This window comes from Otolemur garnettii, unplaced genomic scaffold (genome assembly GCF_000181295.1).
Source record: "Otolemur garnettii isolate 467f Iridium unplaced genomic scaffold, OtoGar3 scaffold00135, whole genome shotgun sequence".
In the NCBI taxonomy this organism is placed as follows: Eukaryota; Metazoa; Chordata; class Mammalia; order Primates; family Galagidae; genus Otolemur; species Otolemur garnettii.
In genome coordinates this window covers 3946590-3965209 of record NW_003852530.1, presented here as the reverse complement: position 1 = coordinate 3965209, position 18620 = coordinate 3946590, and the positions used below count along the sequence as shown (strand labels likewise).

Genomic DNA, 18620 nt, shown 5'->3' with positions numbered 1-18620 from the left:
ACAAGTGGGATGGAGCCTTCAGGGAGTCACATAAGCAGAGGCAGCTAAGAGCACTTCTGTTGGACTTAGAGCAGTGGTTTTCAACCTTCCTAATGCCACGACCCTTTAATACAGTTCCTCATGTTGTGGTGCCTGCCAACCATAAAATTATTTTTGGTGCTACTTCATAACTGTAATTTTGCTACTGTTATGAATCATAATGTAAATATCTGATATGCAGGATGTATTTAGGTGACCCCTGTGAAATGGTCGTTCAACCCCTAAAGCGGTCACAACCCACAGGTTGAGAACTGCTGACATAGAGGGTCTTCTGGCTGCTAACTCAGAAGCAAATCAAGTGGTTTTTCTATCCATAAACTCCAGAGCCACTATCTGGATATTACTAAGTATTAGCACAGCCCCAGGTCTGTGTGGCAGGCAGCTTACACGGTTTCCTGCTTCAGCTTAGTAGGAGAGGCTGGAGATCAGAGCCAGAGAGGGTAGAGGCTTTTCCTCTCTTTCCTCTCATCTACTTCAGTAAAGAGGTCATGGGAGAGGACACTGCTAAAAACATTGGACATGATTCATTGAGAGATTTGGTCACCAAGAAATAAAAACTTCTGCTGTACATGGTCACAGTGTCTTAGAAAGAGCGCAGTGTGGTTCTGTCTTGCAAGATTTTTTTGGGCACTTTACATTTTTCACTAAAGACTGACACCGAGTGTTTTGGCAACGATGGCACCTGAACCAAGGGAAGAAGATGGCTGTGTGCAGCACTGTGGGGATGGTAAGCACAAAGTTTAAGTACGTGTTTTGCATTCTGAGAATCCAAATGCCCAAATGCTTAGAAGAAAACATACAGGAATATTTAAAATAAATTTAAATCTCAAATATCTCAAAAGGCAACAGAAGACTTGAAAAACAAAACCACACAGGTAATATACTGTACCTTACATGTGCTTGGTTTCAATTAGAGTAAGGCACTCGCTGAAGTGGGCACTGACCCGTGCTGTCAGCACCAACAGGCATGCATCGTTACTGGCTTAATTAAAGTTTCAGTACCGATTAAAATGTTTTATTATTGTGTTATCCTAAACTGCAGTGGTCTCCAACCTTATTAAGGGATATAGGAAAGATATAATTTGGGAGTTTCAGTTGCACAATTTAATAGCCCAACTACTCTCATTTTTTATTTAAATACCTTTTGACAGAAGTTGAGTATCTCTGTGTCTAACATGACAGGGTAAACATTTGTCTGAGTGTTGCTCGGAAGTAGTAGCTGAATGCAAGTTCATTTGAAAGTGGGATGTGTCCATCGTGATGTCTATGGTAATTTACTTCAATACAACTGCAAGGAGAAATATTTAAATCATTTCCAACTGGCAAGGCAGGGAGACAGCAAATTTCATTAGTCATCTGGATTTAATTAAATGTACAATATGCTTATGTCAGCAACTTGTACAGGTCCCCATCATTGGAAATTAATTATAAAAGCAATTATCAAAAAATTTTGAGTAGGTATCACCCTCTCTGCTGTTTACAAACAACCATGACTTAGAGGCACTTGGTTACCTTTTAGGAAGGGAGGGAATAACGGTACCAGGGCCCTCCCAGTAAGATTGGAGACCACAGGTCAAAGTCGGTATGAAAATGCTGTCTGCTAAAAATACCTATCAGTGAACTAGTCAAGATACACCATTTAAAAAATATTCAGACTTTGAAGTTCTAGGCTGCAAAAAATACAAAGGCTAAAAACACAAAAAGTTTACAAAATTTTGCAAACCCAGTGAGTTGAAGTGAGTAAGAAATAAAGCAAAACTATTTTACTTGCAGGAGAGGTTAAAGAGTGTCAGTAGATTTTAAAATAATACTGCTCGACAGTGACAAATGCTATTAAATACTTGGCTACATACATTTCTGCCCCTTTCAGGACTTACAGTCTGGAACTCCTAACACTTTTCTGTGCCAGCATTAGGACACACACTCACACATACACTACGTGACACACTACTACACACTGCCTGCTACACGGGACCTTTCAGACAGAGTGAAACAAAATGTTCAATACATACAAAGATCCAACATGATTTTTTTTGTTAATGTTAAAAGCGCAATAATTGGAAAGCATTATAAAATTTTCAGGTGAAAATGGGACAATAAAGAGCTTTTTAAAAAGCCAGCAGTTGGCCTTCACTAATGAAGTAACATTAAATAATTTAATCATCTTTTCAATCGACTCAATCACAGCTGTCTTAAGTCAACTGGAAATTAAAAAGCATTTCAAATCCTGAAGAGGTTCTCATTCCAGCCTGGTATCTGGCTGTCCAGGCTTTCCACGGAAAAGGTGTTCTCCCCAGCAATCAAATCCAGATTACTCTTGGAAAGCTGTGAGCATTTAAGCTAACATTAATGGAAAAGACAGAGACAAGACAAAAAGACAGAAGCTTAGAGAAGGTATTTCGAAGATGGTAACATCTGTGTAAACATCTGTAGAACTCCCTCATGTCACAGCTTTAAGGTACCGGCTACCTACTTACATAGGGACCCTACTGAGTTGCATTATGATGCAGCTTTAGTGTATCAAAAATGGAGGCCGGACAGAACTCTCTGTTACTTGTTTCTAGAGAGCTTGTAAACGTGGAATGTTTTGTTGTGGAACACTCTAGTGAAGTGGGCCTTGTAGGGAGGCAGGTTTCTTTTGATCTCTTCACAGAAGCGAGGGTGGTGTGCAGGTTTTAAATCAGGATCATTCTCTCCTGGGCCATCCATCACCTGAAACCAAAACAAATCACAGAGGAAAATCTTATTTATAAAAAGACAAAAGAAACAGGAACAGGTGTATTGGGTTTCTTTAAGAATGTTAGTGAAATTAAATTATACGATTTCAACATCAATAGCTACTTGGAGATCACTTGGTCCACCCTCTCCCTCTTGGGAAGTGAAAACCAAGGCTGAGAAGGAGAGTCCAGCCTTACACGGTGGTTGAGAAGGAGAGTCCAGCCTCATACAGTGGCTGAGAAGCAGTGTCCAGCTTCACACGGTGGCCAACCACTGGAGGCAAAGCCAGATGGAGAACTATGACCAGCGCAGGTTCTCTAACTCATCGGTGGCCCAGTGAGAACCAGCTGATGAGTCCCACTTGTTTACAAGTATCTATCAGCTGCTCTGCCATTAGTCATAGCTTGTATCACACCTCTAAAGGGTGAGAATCTTCTGTTTGTGCCACTGAGTGAGCCCTGGCATGGCTCCAAGAGTATCTTTCTCAGGAGGAAGGAAGGAAAACGCCTTGTGGCTTTGCTGCTCTGTAGGACGGGCGTGGCCACAGGAAGCTGTCTTGGTGGAAGCATCTCAGTGGATATGGTGGACATGGGACATCCAAAGGGACGTTAGAGCAGTGGGAATGGCGGTGGGTGGAGAGGAGAGAGGGGCCCCACAGACCCAGCTCCTCTGGGATAAGCCAATTGGAAGCTTGGGAGCAGTAGTTTTAAAGGCTGAGGGTTTTTTTTTTTTGGTAGATGGAGTCTCACTCTGTGCCCTGGGTAGAGTGCTATGGAGTCACAGCTCACAGCAACCTCAAACTTTTGGGCTCAAGTGATTCTCTTGCCTCAGCCTCCCGTAGCCCCTGCCACAACACCTGGTTATGTTTAGAGATGGGGGTCTTGCTCTGGCTTAGGCTGGTTTTGAACCTGTGAGCTCAGGCAATACACCCCTTCTTGGCCTCCCAGAGTGCTGGGATCACAGGCTGAAAGGCCTGAGGTTTTGTTTTTAGTACCCAAATCATTAAAAGATAAAGGTTAGGCCTGGTGTAGTGGCTCATGCCTATAATCCCAGCACTCTGGGTGGCTGAGGAAGGTGGATCTCTGGAGCTCAGGAGTTTAAGACCAGCCTGAGCAAGGGCCAGAACTCCTCTCTACTAAAAATAGAAAAACTAGTTCCACATGGTGGCGGGTGCCTGTAGTCCCAGCTATTGGGGAGGCTGAGGCAGGAGGATGGCTCCACTCTGAGGTTACTATGAGCTATGCTGACATCAGTGGCATACTACCCAGGCAGGGCACAGAGTGAGATTCTATCTCAAACAAGAAAAAAAAAGATAAATTTTATGCAGAGCCCCATCATATAAACCAGCCAAAGGCAGGGCTGTCCTGTGGATGTGACACCGGGCGCCCAGCGCTGCCCTGTCATCTCTGCCTCGCCCACCCTGGCAGTCACTCAAAGGCCAAGGTGGGGGCTCTGCAGGAAACAGGGGCCAGGTGAATACTCAATTCACAACATCACTCTAATGAGTGTAAAGCGGGGGGAAGTTCCCATTCTCAGGATTCTAAGTGACTCCCGCCCCCGCCCCCCAGGACGCCTGGCCTGGCTCACGTGTCCGTTGGCCATGTCCAGCAGGTCTCGCAGCCGGCAGCCGCGGCGGTGCCTGCGCTCATAGCAGATGCTGTCCTCCAGAATCACGTAGTCGGCGCCGAAGGAGCGCAGGAGCGCGTGCACATCCTCGGGGGACCTCTTGGCGTATATCTGGTAAATCTTCAAAGCGAGATAAAAACGGTACGCGTTGAGACGCCCCTGCCGGGGTGTCAAGTGAGGGTATGAGGTGCCCTCCCCCGGGGGCTGAATGGGAGACCTCAGCACCCAGTGCAGCCCGCTGCTGTGCCCGCCCCGTGCAGGCCTGCAGCAGGGAGAATCTCCTCAGTGTTGTAACCGCTCAGCCTCGGGGACAGGGCGGGTCTGGGCGCTGAATGCGTCTGGGTTAGAGCGCCTTCTTTCGGGTTATGAATATATTTAGCAGTGGAGGCCAATTCTGAGAATGCTTCACCAAAGCAAGTGACACGACTGAGTCTCCACCTGCAGACCACAACGATCCTATGGGGTGGTGGTACAGTCTGGTAAGGGGAGACCCAGCATCTGATAGAGGTGGCGGGGGAGGATCCCTGTAGCATCCCGGGCCCTAGCCTGGGGCCCACCTGCTTTACTGCTGCTTGTCGGAAGAAGATCCCAGCTCCGCCCTACCCTCCCTCCCGGAGCAGGGGCAGCACCCGCACCAGCAGCCCGCAGCGTCCACACTCCCTGTCCCTCCTGGACGAGGGCTCTGCGCGGGACTCCGCAGCGGGAGAGGCTGTGTGGGGCTGTGGATTCTCTAAGAGAGGCCCTGTTTCCTCTGTGGTCCCCGGACTTCTAAGGACAGGTTTCCTACTTGCGGGGGTGGGTGTGAGGGCCTAATTCAACGTGTCCACCTGATGGGTGACACAGTGGGGGCATGAGCTGCTTCTGCCTGGAGAACGGCGGGCTGTCTACAGACTGGCACCAAGTCATAGACTGAGGGTGTTCCAAAGACTTGACAGTCACAACTGGAGGACAGTGGTAGGATCTTGGGGATGACAACTTTTAGGGTATAACACCCGGACCCTCGTCCTAGGTGGGGGGGGGGGACTGCATCTTGGAGAGGGCAGTGCCCACCACGTCTTTTCTGCAGCTTTCCAGACCAAGCAGCATGGGCCACCTCCCGAGCGGGGTCTGCAGAGCCTGCCCGGCCTTTCCCCATTCTTCTACTTACTTGAACTATCTGGAACACTGGGGGCAACTGGAAAATCCCCATTTTAGTGGGTGTCTAAATTCAGATGATTATTATGAAAAAGAGATTCAGTATAAATCATTTGCTTTTATGCTGTTTTTTTTTTTTAAACAACTTTGAACTATGAACATTAAGCAGTGACCCATGGAAAACATCAGGGAGTTTGGCATTGTGCTGGTGAGGACGGAGGGGAACAGAGGCCTCCTGCACTGGGAACTGACAGGCATGCGGCTGGTGACCTGACAGTGTCCAGCCACCTACATGACAAATGCCCAGACCCTGTGCCCCAGCAGCCCCACATCTGCGAAGGTGATGTTTAGACAGACGCTGTCCTCATAAAGAGTGATACATACATAAGTTCATTTGGAACACTGTTTATATAAATGCAAAAACAGGAAAACAGTCAAAACGGTTAAATAAAATGGCACATTCATATAAAACACTGTCCAACATTTTTTTTTTTTGAGACAGAGTCTCACTATGTTGCCCTGGGTAGAGTGCTGTGGCATCAAAACTCACAGTAACCTCCAACTCTTGGGCTTAAGTGATTCTCTTGTCTCAGCCTCCCAAGTAGCTGGGACTACAGGCGCCTGCCACAACGCCTGGCTAATTTTTGGTTGCAGTTGTCACTGTTTAGCAGGCCTGGGCTGGACTTGAACCCACCAGCCTCGGGTATATGTGGTTGGCACCCTACCCACTGAGCTACGGGCACTGCCTATCCAACTTTAAAAATAAGGAAGCTATTGATATACTGATATAGAATGATCTCCAAAATATAGTAAGTGCCCAAAAGCAAGAGGTAGAGAATGCTACTTCTGTAAAATGGGAAAATAATACAAAACCCCCCATATTTGTATCTGCATGAATACCTATGGAAGTCTACCCAAGAAACTCGTAACATTATTTGTCTCCTGGGAGGGGAACCAGTAGCTGGGACACATGGACAGAGGTGGCAGAAAACTTTTCACTATCTTCCATTTTGTTTGCTGTGAACTTTGAAATATGTGGCAGTCTTATCTATTAAAAAAAAATAGTAACTCCACACAATAGAAATGGCCACAAGAAATTCGGCCAGTATGCCTGACTCTTTCCTTTCCCTTCCCCGCCTGAGAAACTCTGAGGGCTGTGCTCCCAGACACCCCTTCCCGCACACGGCTGGGCAGGTGCCTTCTTAGCGAGTCCTGGGAGGACCATGTTCTGAACAGCATGCCCTCAATGGAGGGGGTGCGCCTGTGGCCCAGAACCAGCAGATGCAGGCTCTGTGCACTACCTTCTGACTTCCCCTCGCAACGTGCGAGCTGGAGGTGGACAGTACGAAACCCCATCTTTACCCAACACAGGGAAACCCGCAGGTGCTGGCCCAGGAGAAGCGAGGAAAGGGGCAGACAGGCCCTTACCGCCTTGGTCCGCTCCCGCAGGCTGCTGTCCTCATAGTGGGGGTGGTTGGTCAAGGTCCTTCCTGTGCACAGCTTGACCCCGGCCAGCAACTGCATACTGCCAGCAAACACAGCCTTTCTTGGAGTGTTAGAACTGAAAGATTTTCGTGTCTGAGTTAGCCACTGCTGAGACTTCCTCAAAGACACAAAGACAAGACAATACTGTGCTCTTTCAGAATGACCCAGCTAGATCAGCAAGAGTGAAAAGAGTCGGGGCAGGGTGTGTGGGGGCAGGGACCAGGAGGTTGCTGGGGTTTTGATTTGCACTCTTATTTTACATGAACGTTTTTTTTTTTTTTCTTGTTTTTGGCCAGGGCTGGGTTTGAACCTGCTGCCTCCAGCATATGGGATCGGCGCCCTACCCTTTTGAGCCATGGGTGCCGCCCTAGTAAGTGTTTTTGACTATTCACTAGGATAGTGGCCAGGAAGCTCCTGACTTACTGCTCCTAGGACTTGATCTTATGAAGAACTGCTACCTTGGCAGGCAGGTAGTGCCGGAGTCCCAGGCCTCCAGGCTGAAACCCACAATCCTCTCTCCTTACAGATCCAGAAGGGCAGAAACTAACAAAGAGAACTCAGAAGACTGCCATACTAAACGTACCTAAAGGGCTGCCTAGAGTAAAACGGAGCACATTTTTATGCCAGAGACTGCAGCTGGTCCAGAGTCAATTCCAAGGGCTTTTGTGTAAAACAAGCAACCCCCCCCCACCCCTGCCAAAAAAAAAACCCAAACAAAAAAACCACCCACAGATCTACAGATAGTGTTCTAAATCACTTTTATGAAAAACAGAATAAAAAAAGAATATGAAAAGATGACCCTGAAATAGCAAATATCTTACTCCTCATTAACGGGGATGTAAACAGAACACTTCCAAAGTAGAAGAAGTATTTTATACCTTCCTTTTCTTTAGCCTTGATTATGAGAAACCACATGCAGTTAAGGAACATGGGGCACCCTAATATTCAAGCACAAACTGACATTCCAATCACCACCACACCTCAATTCTCTGCCCCCGCCCATGAGAGACTATGCTGGGCTGAAGGAAAGACCCCAAGAATATGGAGAGACCATGTTTTCCTCCCCCCCCTTGGAAGCAAACAACTGTAGAAATTGATTCCATTTTTTGGAAGCCCGAGAGTCACCTGCAAACTGATGAGGTGTTACTTTATGGTGAAGGCTGCACAGTCCTAGGGATTCTCCCCAGGGCAGAATTCCCTTGAGGTACACCAGGAATACTGCAAGATGCATCTATCCTTTTTGTGTTAAAAAAGAGGAGTATGTGCCTGTTGGACTGAGCTAAAATGAGGGAGATAGTTTTGAGTTTATTTGAAATCATGAAAATTCAACATCCTTTGCAGAAGCAGCTACAGCAGGCTGTTTCCCTCAGTAGTTTTGGAGAACAGGGCATGACACTCGCTCTGGTGCTGAGGTGTCTAAGAGAAGCCTCATCATATTCATATATCCCGCCAGGGTGTTTTATTTATTCCAACTCAGCGTGAAGACTGCAGTGTGAATGCCATCCAACGAAGGCCTCTGGATGTCTCTGAGCAAGACGCCCTACAACTCAAGTTGTGACATTTACAGATAATTTACTTTCAGAAAAATTCAAGATTTTCTTTCTAACAATGACACTCCCATTCATTCGCATTCCAATAAGCTTTCTTAAGTGAGGAAAGAAAACCGGATGGAATCACAATGAGCACACAGCAATGCCACACAGTCAGCAGCCCCCACCCGTGCTGGAGTCTGGAGCCGGCTTCCAACAGGAGGAGCCCTGCCTGGCTTGGCTGCACTCCATGGGCTGTCACCACTCTGATAGTCAGGCCCAGGAACACGAGGACAAACAGATGTTCCTTCTGTCTCCTATATCAACAGTTTACAGGGAATCTTATGACATTTGTCCCACGTGGTCAGAGGGAACAGGTGGGTTAGAAGGAACATGTGAAGGCAAACGGAATTCCTTAGTGAAATTCTACACACTTATTCTGGGCCTTGTACACGGTGCTACCTTCCTTTATAATGGGCGATAGTTACTAAAGACAATAAATATGAACAGACACTGAAAAAAGTGCCATCATTTTTCTAAGTCTCCTTTCCTTTTGCATGAGAGTGAATATCGGAGAAGGGTGAGGTCTAGGAGAACAGGTCTTCTCAAGGAGACCACAAGGATACACCTGCAAGGTCTTCTCCATAGTGACTCAGCTCTTGGGAATTTGAAATTTGGAAATTTCCAAGTTGTGTGAAATCCTGTGGTTCTGTAGTGGCTGGAATAGCATCTCCCATTTGATTGAAACTGGCCAATGAGAGGGGTACCTGTGGCATGGAACTTTTTGACTATCAATAAAAAGGGAAGGACCAAGCCAGTCTGAGAGTGCAGCCATTTGGAAATCTACACCGGTGGGCAAATAAAGCCCTTCCTCTTATAACCGTTTGTGTCTGGGTGCTCTTTCTCCGGGCTGGTAAATAAAGCCTTTCCTCTTATAACCGTCTGTGTCTGCGTGCTCTTTCTCTCCGTTGGGCCCCCGTTGGGCCCTGTCTTTCTGCAACATGCATACTCTCAACTGACACAGTAACATCACATTTTCATGCCACAAAGCGGCTGTCCTTGGGTCCTCTGCCCTAGACAGACTTAGAATGCAGAAGGAGCATGAGTCTGGGTTCCATGTCTGGCAGAGCATGAGGTGGAGGCCACAGGTGAGAGGGTGAACAGTCTGGGCTATACACTCTCACTACCCAACGGTGCCAAGCTGGTCTTTCTACACCAAGACAGATCCAGAAGCTAAGCTTCTCTATTCAAATTCCAAGACTCAGCATCACCACTTTGAACAGAGAATAGGAAATCAACACCAAGAAGGTGCACAGAGCTGCGTGTGGGGTGCATTTTATAACTAAAGCCCCACAGACGGAGGACGGACCTTATCATCTATTTATAGCTAATGGCCAAGGTTTCAGCTTGTTCCTGGCCTATAACTGAAAGGCTTAACTGATGGCACCCAGAGAGGCAGTGGGGCCAAGTTTAGATCAGCTTTATTGAAATGGGAGATGACCCTCATGGGCAGTGCAAAGATGGTGTCTGTATCCAGAAGCAGTTGGAGACTCCTCTTCTATGGGGCCTGTCAGATGAGGGCCTTTTGCCGGGAACTTCTGGGAGGAGGGTTAGCCAGATCCTCCCTGTCTTTATCTTAGGAGGAGAGGTAGAGAAAGGGGAAGGGAAAAGAGCTGGTGTGGGGCTGCACCAGGCCCTCCAACAATAATCATAATGCTTTGATGAATTACAGAGTTCCCAAAGGTGTAAACATCACAACTTCTGAACTGTTCTCTAGGGAGTTACAAAGTTATTCTTTATTTATTATAAAAACCATTACTGAGGGCCTACTTTGTGTTGGGCTGGCAAACATGGTTTGAAATCCTCTTTTCAAGAAGCTTAGTAACTGAGAAAGCCAGGCTCAGCTCCCCAGACAGGCAGAGACCTCAAACCAGACCAGCAGTGTAAGGAACCTGCTCACAGGTGCAACGCCCCTGCAGGCCTTTCCTAGGCGGAAACCACACACCGCAGTCCCGACAGCTGCTCCCTCCCCGTGTGCTCCCACCTGCTACGCCCCTTGCAGGTACTGGCCCAGGGCAGCAGCACAGCTGTCACCAGACAGAAGGTGACAGTTCACAGGACTGCTTAGAGGAATGGACGAAAAAACAGAATAAAGCTCATTAAATTGAAGACATCTTAATGTTTGGCTTTATTAGCAAAAAACCCAGGACATTCAAAACAAATATAATCTTTTCAAACTGTTAGTGCAACAGTCCTCTGGATGGTTAACAGATCTGTCTGTTAAATAAGGCCTTTGGGTTTATTTTAAAGTATTAAAATACAAATACCCTAATGCCTATAAAATGAATTAGAAAGAACAGTTTTTTGAAAACCCTTGACCTCTGAGGACAGCAGAGATAATGTTTACTCACTCTGCAAGGTCTGACCTGGCTTTCCTTGCCAGCTCCGAGGCACGTCTGGGCTGCTGCAAGTCTGCTGCTTTAAATATTTAACTGCCGGAGAAGCAGATGCAGAAGCCAGGCCAACCAGCAAAGTGGGACAAAACGGAAAACAATCCCACAATCCCGCACTTAAAAACACCCTTCTATTTGTCGTATTTTATAGTTTCTGTGTTGAATTTAGCAGACAAAGAAGACGGGATTCTTTGTCCTTAACTTAAAATACGCACAATGACAGAGAATGCCACCCGGCTCACAGACACGATCTCCCATCCAGTCTGTGGTCTGTCTCTAAAATAGCTAATGTGCTTTAACCACTGGATGACACTTCTCTATCACAGAAAACTAAGCAACGTTTACAAGTGTATGAACAAATGATGTAGAAAATGAAAGGATAATTTGTTTTTATAGCTCTCTGCCTAGCTCCACAGCAGGCTGCCCAACCTGCACATTATTTGTTTGGGAAGAAATGTCACTACACAATGACAAGGACTCACAGGTCAAATGGATTTACATTACATGATTTAAATGTCACTCCAGGAAGACCTGATGGCATTCTGAACAAATAATCTCATTGATGTTTTTAAGTTCCAAGTTGCATCAAATTGAACTAATGAGTAAAGTGAGCATTGTAACATGGGGAAATCTTCTTTTACCTACACTTCAAAATTTCATAAATTATGCAAATACTACAAAATGATTCATTAAGTATAAAAGAAGTTTACAGGCATTGAGGGTCTGAACTTAGCCTATATCATATTAAAAACATACAGTTACTCTTTCTGCTTTGATTTAATGTGGAAGAAACTTGGTACCAATTTTTCGGTCCCACTGAGAAAATACAGCATGTGCCCTGTTCATTACTGGAAATACACTATTTCTAGTGAAAATCTCCTAATGCCAAGTAGTTAAAATGTCATACCTCAAAATATTCAAATCTATAGATCTGTCTATCTTAATTGCAAAATGCCAAAGAAAATTTTCAGGAACTAGAAATGAAATATTCAAGGACACAAAGGAACAAGGTATGAAGCCCAGACTGCTGCTGCATGTGGGCTGCTGAAGTCAACGTGCTTTCTAATCACACAGAAAACCTACAAAGTACCACCTGGTTTTTGCTGAAAGAGATACCAGAAGGCAACACTCCCCCTCCCCAAAGTAAAAAAACCCACCAAACCAACCAGGTTTTTAAACGTTGTATCCAGGAAACATTATCACCAAAGAGGGGTAAATATGAATATATGCATTTAAATCTGCTTGAAGACGAAGCCTGCAGCACCTCAGCGTGCCGTGGAGAGCAGGCAGCCAGGTGCACACGCAGGCCAGGGGTGTGAAAGGCTGGGGGCCAGCTGACCTCCCCGCTCTCACAGGAAAGGCAGCTGGGGCCACTGCATCCTGGTAACCTGATTTCAATAAAATGTCCTTGCTGTCTAAAATGTCTTTAATTAAGAAGTCAAAATATCTCTGCAAAAAAAGAGCAATTCAATCCCTAAATATCTTTAGTTTTACACTTAAATCTCCACTCCTTTAAGGAACTAAAGATAGGAAAGCACGAGACAACATTTTCTTTTACTAAAAATTAGAACTCTAAAAAAATTTTTGCACTAAACCTTTTGAGCCTCTGAAAATCTAAAATGGAGTCATAAGTAAGAAGATGAAAGAACGGAAATTACGGTGCTAAGAAGAGGTTCAACGTTTACAGTAATGAAGACGCGGCTAAGGGGCCCAACAAAAACATCTTTAATACACAGCTGTGCTCAGTCTGCATCCACCGAATTGTGTCAAAAAGCACAAAACTTCAGATGTGAAATGACTTTATGTATTAAGGCTTTCCATGTCTACACAGAAATCCAATCTCTCCGGCATGACCTTTCTCCCATTCGTGTGATCCTAAAGTAATGCCCTTTACTGTGCCTTGAAGATGTCTCTTTAGCCTATAAGAGATCATAACCAGACCCCTCATAAAGAAAAGAAAATGACTCTCACTGAGGTGATGCCACCTTTCAATTACCCTCCAAGCAGGGACAGTCTCAGCAAATACTTGGGAAGTATGAATCTCCAAGTGGAAACTCAGCGTCCTTGGAGCACAACAGTGATGCCTGATGAGGGGTAGGCTCGCCCCTCACAACAGTGATGCCTGATGAGGGGTGGGCTCGCCCCCCACAACACTGATGCCTGATGAGGGGTGGGCTCGCCCCCCACAACACTGATGCCTGATGAGGGGTGGGCTCGCCCCCCACAACACTGATGCCTGATGAGGGGTGGACTCGCCCCCCACAACACTGAGGGGTAGGACTTATGGCCCCCCCATCTCTTACACGAGACAAAGCGCAGAAGATGGCAAATGGGCTTCTATTCCATACTTGATGTAAAGGTCAGCCTCTTACTCAAATGAGGCTCCCCTGGAATTGCTGGGGGTCACCATTTCTCTGGCTCTGATCTGCCCCGATGGCAGCCATCTGTAATGGAGGCTGTGCCCTTGTCTTTGCTGTCATGACTGCAGTGAGTAAGGACAAACGCCTGAGTGTGTCTGCTGACTGTCTGAGACACCCCACCCAATGTCTGGGCTGCTCTCAGGTGCTACGTGCATCCTGAGGCCATAGTTTCTTCTCCTCCATGATTCAATTCCTCTAATGTCACAGATGCTGTGATGAGCCATGCAGTGAAAGCTGAAGGTCAGATTTTATGTTTCAAAAAGAAGAAATACGCTGGTCAAAAGAATGTCAAGTACGTTCATGTGTGTCTAGAATCGGAGCTGAGGACCAGTGCTGATTTAAGTGTTGATTCAAATAAACATATTTCATGTCTAAATAGACCCTCTTTTGGCATGCATTCATCATCACTTAAGCTTATTTCACAAACATGCCAAGCAGCTAGCAGCTATTTTTACAAAAACGGTAATTTAGATTTGAAGAATTTTAAAGAAAAAAGGCAAAGTTAGATCACAATGGAACAATTTTTTGAAACAAAGCAAACCCTTCAGTTGCTGAGAATTAAGAAAAGAAAAAGTCAGAAGAATCTGTTTCCAAAGGCACTATTCTGGGAGAGGAGCTATTTTAACAGTAAGAGGACAATCTAGGGAACAAAGACCATTTTCCCAAACAAGAGGAATAACAGACTAAGATCCTGTCTTCTTTATACCTGGAATAATCTCTCACCCACAATTTCTCAGAGCCAGAAATGTTACTTTGAGTCATCTTCTGTGAGAAAAAGGGTGAAAACCAAGGCACAGAGTAAGCCTGTCCAGTCTGCGACAGCCAAGTGACGCGGGCCTCTGCTGGAGAGTGCTGTGCATGCCTCTAAGTAATTCCTGAGGGCTCCAGAATGGGAAAGAGGGCTTACAATGTTAATCCAGATAGGTCTGGAAAAGATCTCCCACCTTCAGGGTGCTACCAGAAGTGAGCACCCTACAGCATTAATTTCCAATGTATAATCTTAAAGGAATCAGCTTCACCATTCCAGCTGACTATAGTTAATGCGCAAGTAATTAGCTTTCTTTTCCATGAATAACTCTTTCCCTATATGTAATTTATTTACTCGGTAATAATCTACCATGATTTAAAATTACGTAAGCAAAGACAGAGCACTGCTTAACACTCTCAGCACTAGAGAGATGCGAGAAATTACACTCACTGCGTCCAGTCAAATCTAGGCTGACACTGGGACCAAAGTCATGTATGTATTTTGGACATAAATCTCTACAAAATCCATGTATTGTACTCAAGAGACCTATGCTATGAAACATCTACCACGTCTAGATACATAGTGTGCTGGACAGGATGGGCTGGAAGCATTGCTCAAAAGCAAGGGCTAGCATGGCTGCCGAGATGCTAAGTGACGGGGACCATCCAGCCCAGGCTCTCAGAGTACGCAGCCCACATCTGCAGTATCTGTTCATGTGTGAATAACAACACTGCTGCTTTCTGGTTACAAAGCAGGGAGATGCAGTATTACAACAGGGCGTGGGAAGGTTGCTCTGGACAGAAGTTTCTTTCTGCAGGTTGGAGGCAGGTTATGAACAAAAGCTTAGAAAGACATGAATTTTGCTCCGATGCTGAAAGCTGAGGCAGAGCAACGAAGCATGGGCAAAGGTAAGCCCGGCCACCGTGTGCAGCATTAGGTGCTGAAGAGCAGAGGCCCAGGACCTGCACTCTACATTTTCTCTGGGCCTCGGCCATCTTAACAGGACGTCTGCACTTGGCTGTTATGGCTCTAATTAACTGCGGTTTACAGTATTAATTTTAAAATAATTAACAAGGAAAGAATACTTTCAAATGTCAGCCTTAATAGGAAATTTGAGTAGTATTATGATAAAGACAATAAAGATAATTTTGGAAGACAGTATAAAATCGTGAGTTTTAACACAGATGAAATCATTTTATAGCCATTTCTGTCAGTGGTTTGAAATTTATTCCTCCTCCTGTTTTCCTCTCCAAATGGGCATTTTTCCTTTCTTCATGGGATATAGCTGGAGAGAATATTTCTTGAATGGTAAGAAGTTACTTCCAAATACAGAGTTTTAAAGAAAAATGTAGTAAGAATGTTTCTTTGCCATGAGATTTAGAAACTAATAACCCCCCCCAAAATACAAATGAAGTATATAGTGACTCTTAAAAGGCACTTAAAATATTAAAGGTTAAAAAAAATCCTCTTACTTAATCCAGTTCATCAGCTCCACTGTATCTGGATCATAGAATTCTCTCAACTCGGAGAGCTCATCCATCATTCCTGGCCAGAACTGAAATTAAAAACAAACAAAAACAAAATCCACCCCCACGCCCACAACTATCACTAATATTAAGTGAAAAAAAGAGAGAAATTGCATGTAATTTGTGACCTAAAAAAACACGGCACGTGGAATACAGAGCTCCTCCATCTCTGTACTCAACCCCCCAGCATAAGGGAGCCCAAGTCTGAGAAAAGCTCCTGAAATTATCTTGAGCTGAAGCTATTTAGGACTGAAGGTATTGCCAACTTTATAAATGAGTTTTTACTATACTTTGATAGAAGGGCTACTGCATGTGGTGTAAATATTTAGTAATCTCAAATGTGAGAAAGGTCACAATATTAGGAAAATGTAATTAACATCATGCCATCCACCCTTGCAGGTAGAATGCACTCTGTGGGCCTAACACCATTTTATAGTTGCAAAATTATGCTTGGACACGGAATCTCCTTCTATGCTCACAATACCCCGTGGGACAGATGACGCAGCCAGCAGCATCAGCCCTGGGACTTACTTCTCATTTTATACGTATGGAAACTGGGGCTCAGGGAGATGCCTGACCTCACCAGGTCACAGGTGGCAGAGCTATGACTTGGAACCTGGCTCCTAATCCAGGCCCTTTTTCATTGCATAAAATACTATAGGTTTTTTTATACTACAAATCTGCTTAAAATCTGCTCAAACGGTTTGACATACATTAATATAATTGCTGTAAAATGAAAGAGAAGAACATCTGAGTGCAGGATTCTCCTGGAAAATCTGGTCCATCTGCCGGTATTTATGCCACTGGTTCCTCCTGCTTCAGTCCGTTTATGGTAGGTTATACAGATACAATGTGAAAACCACACTCTCAACTCACCACTTTATCAGTATAACTTAAGTCTATTTAATTCAACAATTAATGAAATCTGTTTTATCAAGTAATGGTTGACTAAGAAGACTTGATCATATTAACTGCCAAATCCTTTTCGCATCTTGGCATAGGAGACCTACGACAATGTACTGTGCTTCACTGACGCAGAAAATATAATGATCTTGCTTAAGAAGTAGAAAATATGATAACTGTGCAGAGCCAGGGCCCCCGTGAGTGGCCTCTGGCTGTGCTGTACCCCACTGTTGTTTTCTTTGGTCATCTCATCTTTGGCCATTTCATTGGTCATTCTAACTTTGTCTGCTGGGGGGGCTAAATCTGGGAAATTGCTGGTGATGGAAAATTAGGTGTCAGCACTTATGGTTCTAGCTTTTGGAGGAGATAAAGTAAAAAATTATAGATTAAATCAGTGGTTCTCAACCTTCCTAGTGCTTCCTAATGCCATGACCCTTTAATACAGTTCCTCACGTTGTGGTAACCCCTGACCATAAAATTATTTTTGTTGCTACTTCATAACTGAAGTTTGCTACTGTTATGAATCATAATGTAAATATCTGATATGCAGGATGTATTGTCATTATTATAAAGGTGACCCACAGGTTGAGAACCGCTGGATTAAATGATGCTTTTGTAATATTTCAATTATCCATTTTCCTTAAAAACAGAATCCCGACATTTTAATGAAATGCTCTAATTCTTTAAGTATAAAACATATTTGAAATCTGTGAATTTAACGGATATTAGATATTTTTCCAGTTTGAAATTTGCTATTAACTCTGCAAATGAATGTTAAAATCTAGCAAGAATTTTGTGGCAAATTCCTTAAACGATGTGAAAGTGTTCAATTAACTAACTGCTGTCTTTAACCATGAGCAGTAGTTTATATGAGATCTCAGCAACCCAAATAAGTTAATTAAATCCAGAGTAATAATTTCATTAAACTCTTTAACTTCAGAGTAGAGATCAGTTCATGCTTTTCCCGTTTAATAAGATTATCCTAAAGTGAGTATAACAAAACTGGTATTATGAACAAGAAATTTTAAACCCTCATTACAATTGTTCTATAAACCCAAGCTTTGAAACATTATGAATTCATATTACTTACAGATAAATCTGTAACAGCTGGAAAATATTCAGTGTCAGGGTAATCCCTAATATACATAATATCTTTATTTTCTGCGTGATTTTATATTTTACAAGTTTTGAAAGGGGAGACATCTAAACTATTTTACACAGTGAAGGGTAATGTACAGATGTCTCCTGAAGTCCTAGATGGAGAGAGGCCAGGCCAACAGTCTTTAAGAGGATTCTTTAGAATACTACCTCTTACCCAGGGAAAGGCTACATGGACTTTCAGGAAATTATGTTTTTCCCAGTACTATCACTGATTCTTCTACAGTGGTGATTTTTAACAGGAGTGAGGGGAAAGGTTTTGCTCCTCCCACCCCAGAGGATGTTTAGTAATGTCTGGAAACATTTTTAGTAGTTGAAACTGGGACAGAGGTGCTACTGACATCTAGTGGGTAGAAAGTGAGGAGGGTGCTAACCCTTACTTAATTACAGAGCACAGGACAGCCGCCTACTGCCTACTGACAAAGAAGCAACCGGCCCAAATGTCCATGGTGTCACCGCCGAGAAACCGCATTAGCAGGGGCTTCTTAAACTTCATGTTCCCCCAGCATCGCCTGATGGGCTGGTGGAAACACAGGCAGATGTCAGCCTGGGCTCTCTGATTCAGTAGGTCTGTAGGTCAGCAGGGGCCAAACACCTGTGTTATTCTAACAAGTTCCCAGGTGAGGGTGACGCTGCTGACTGAGTACCGTGAGGGAAGGGCCAAGGCAGCGAGGTCCATTTCTTCTGCAACACCCCTCCTCAATTTTATTAAAAACGAGAGAGACAGGGTGGCACCTGTGGCTCAGTGGGTAGGGTGCCAGCCCCATATACCAAGGGTGGCGGGTTCAAACCCGGCCCCGGTCAAATTGCAACAAAAAAATAGCTGGGCATTGTGGTGGGCGCCTGTAGTCCAAGCTACTTGGGAGGCCAGTGAGATTCTG

The 18620-nt window shown here is 44.6% G+C and overlaps 1 protein-coding gene across 2 annotated transcripts in view; it reads right to left on the bottom strand.

Moving 5' to 3' along the window:
• Window positions 1–221: 221 nt before the first annotated feature.
• The window catches only part of DPY19L3 (dpy-19 like C-mannosyltransferase 3), a 91289-nt gene continuing 72890 nt past the window's right edge, over window positions 222–18620 (bottom strand). The window contains exons 17-20 of one of the 2 annotated variants that reach the window (XM_023518359.1): window positions 15625–15707; window positions 6946–7078; window positions 4345–4503; window positions 222–2751 (exon numbers count right to left, since the gene is read on the bottom strand). In XM_023518359.1, the coding sequence (XP_023374127.1) occupies window positions 2590–2751; window positions 4345–4503; window positions 6946–7078; window positions 15625–15707 (537 nt within the window). In that variant the 3' untranslated portion in view covers window positions 222–2589. The remainder of the gene's footprint in view (window positions 2752–4344; window positions 4504–6945; window positions 7079–15624; window positions 15708–18620) is intronic. The other variant, XM_023518360.1, reaches the window with a different exon arrangement.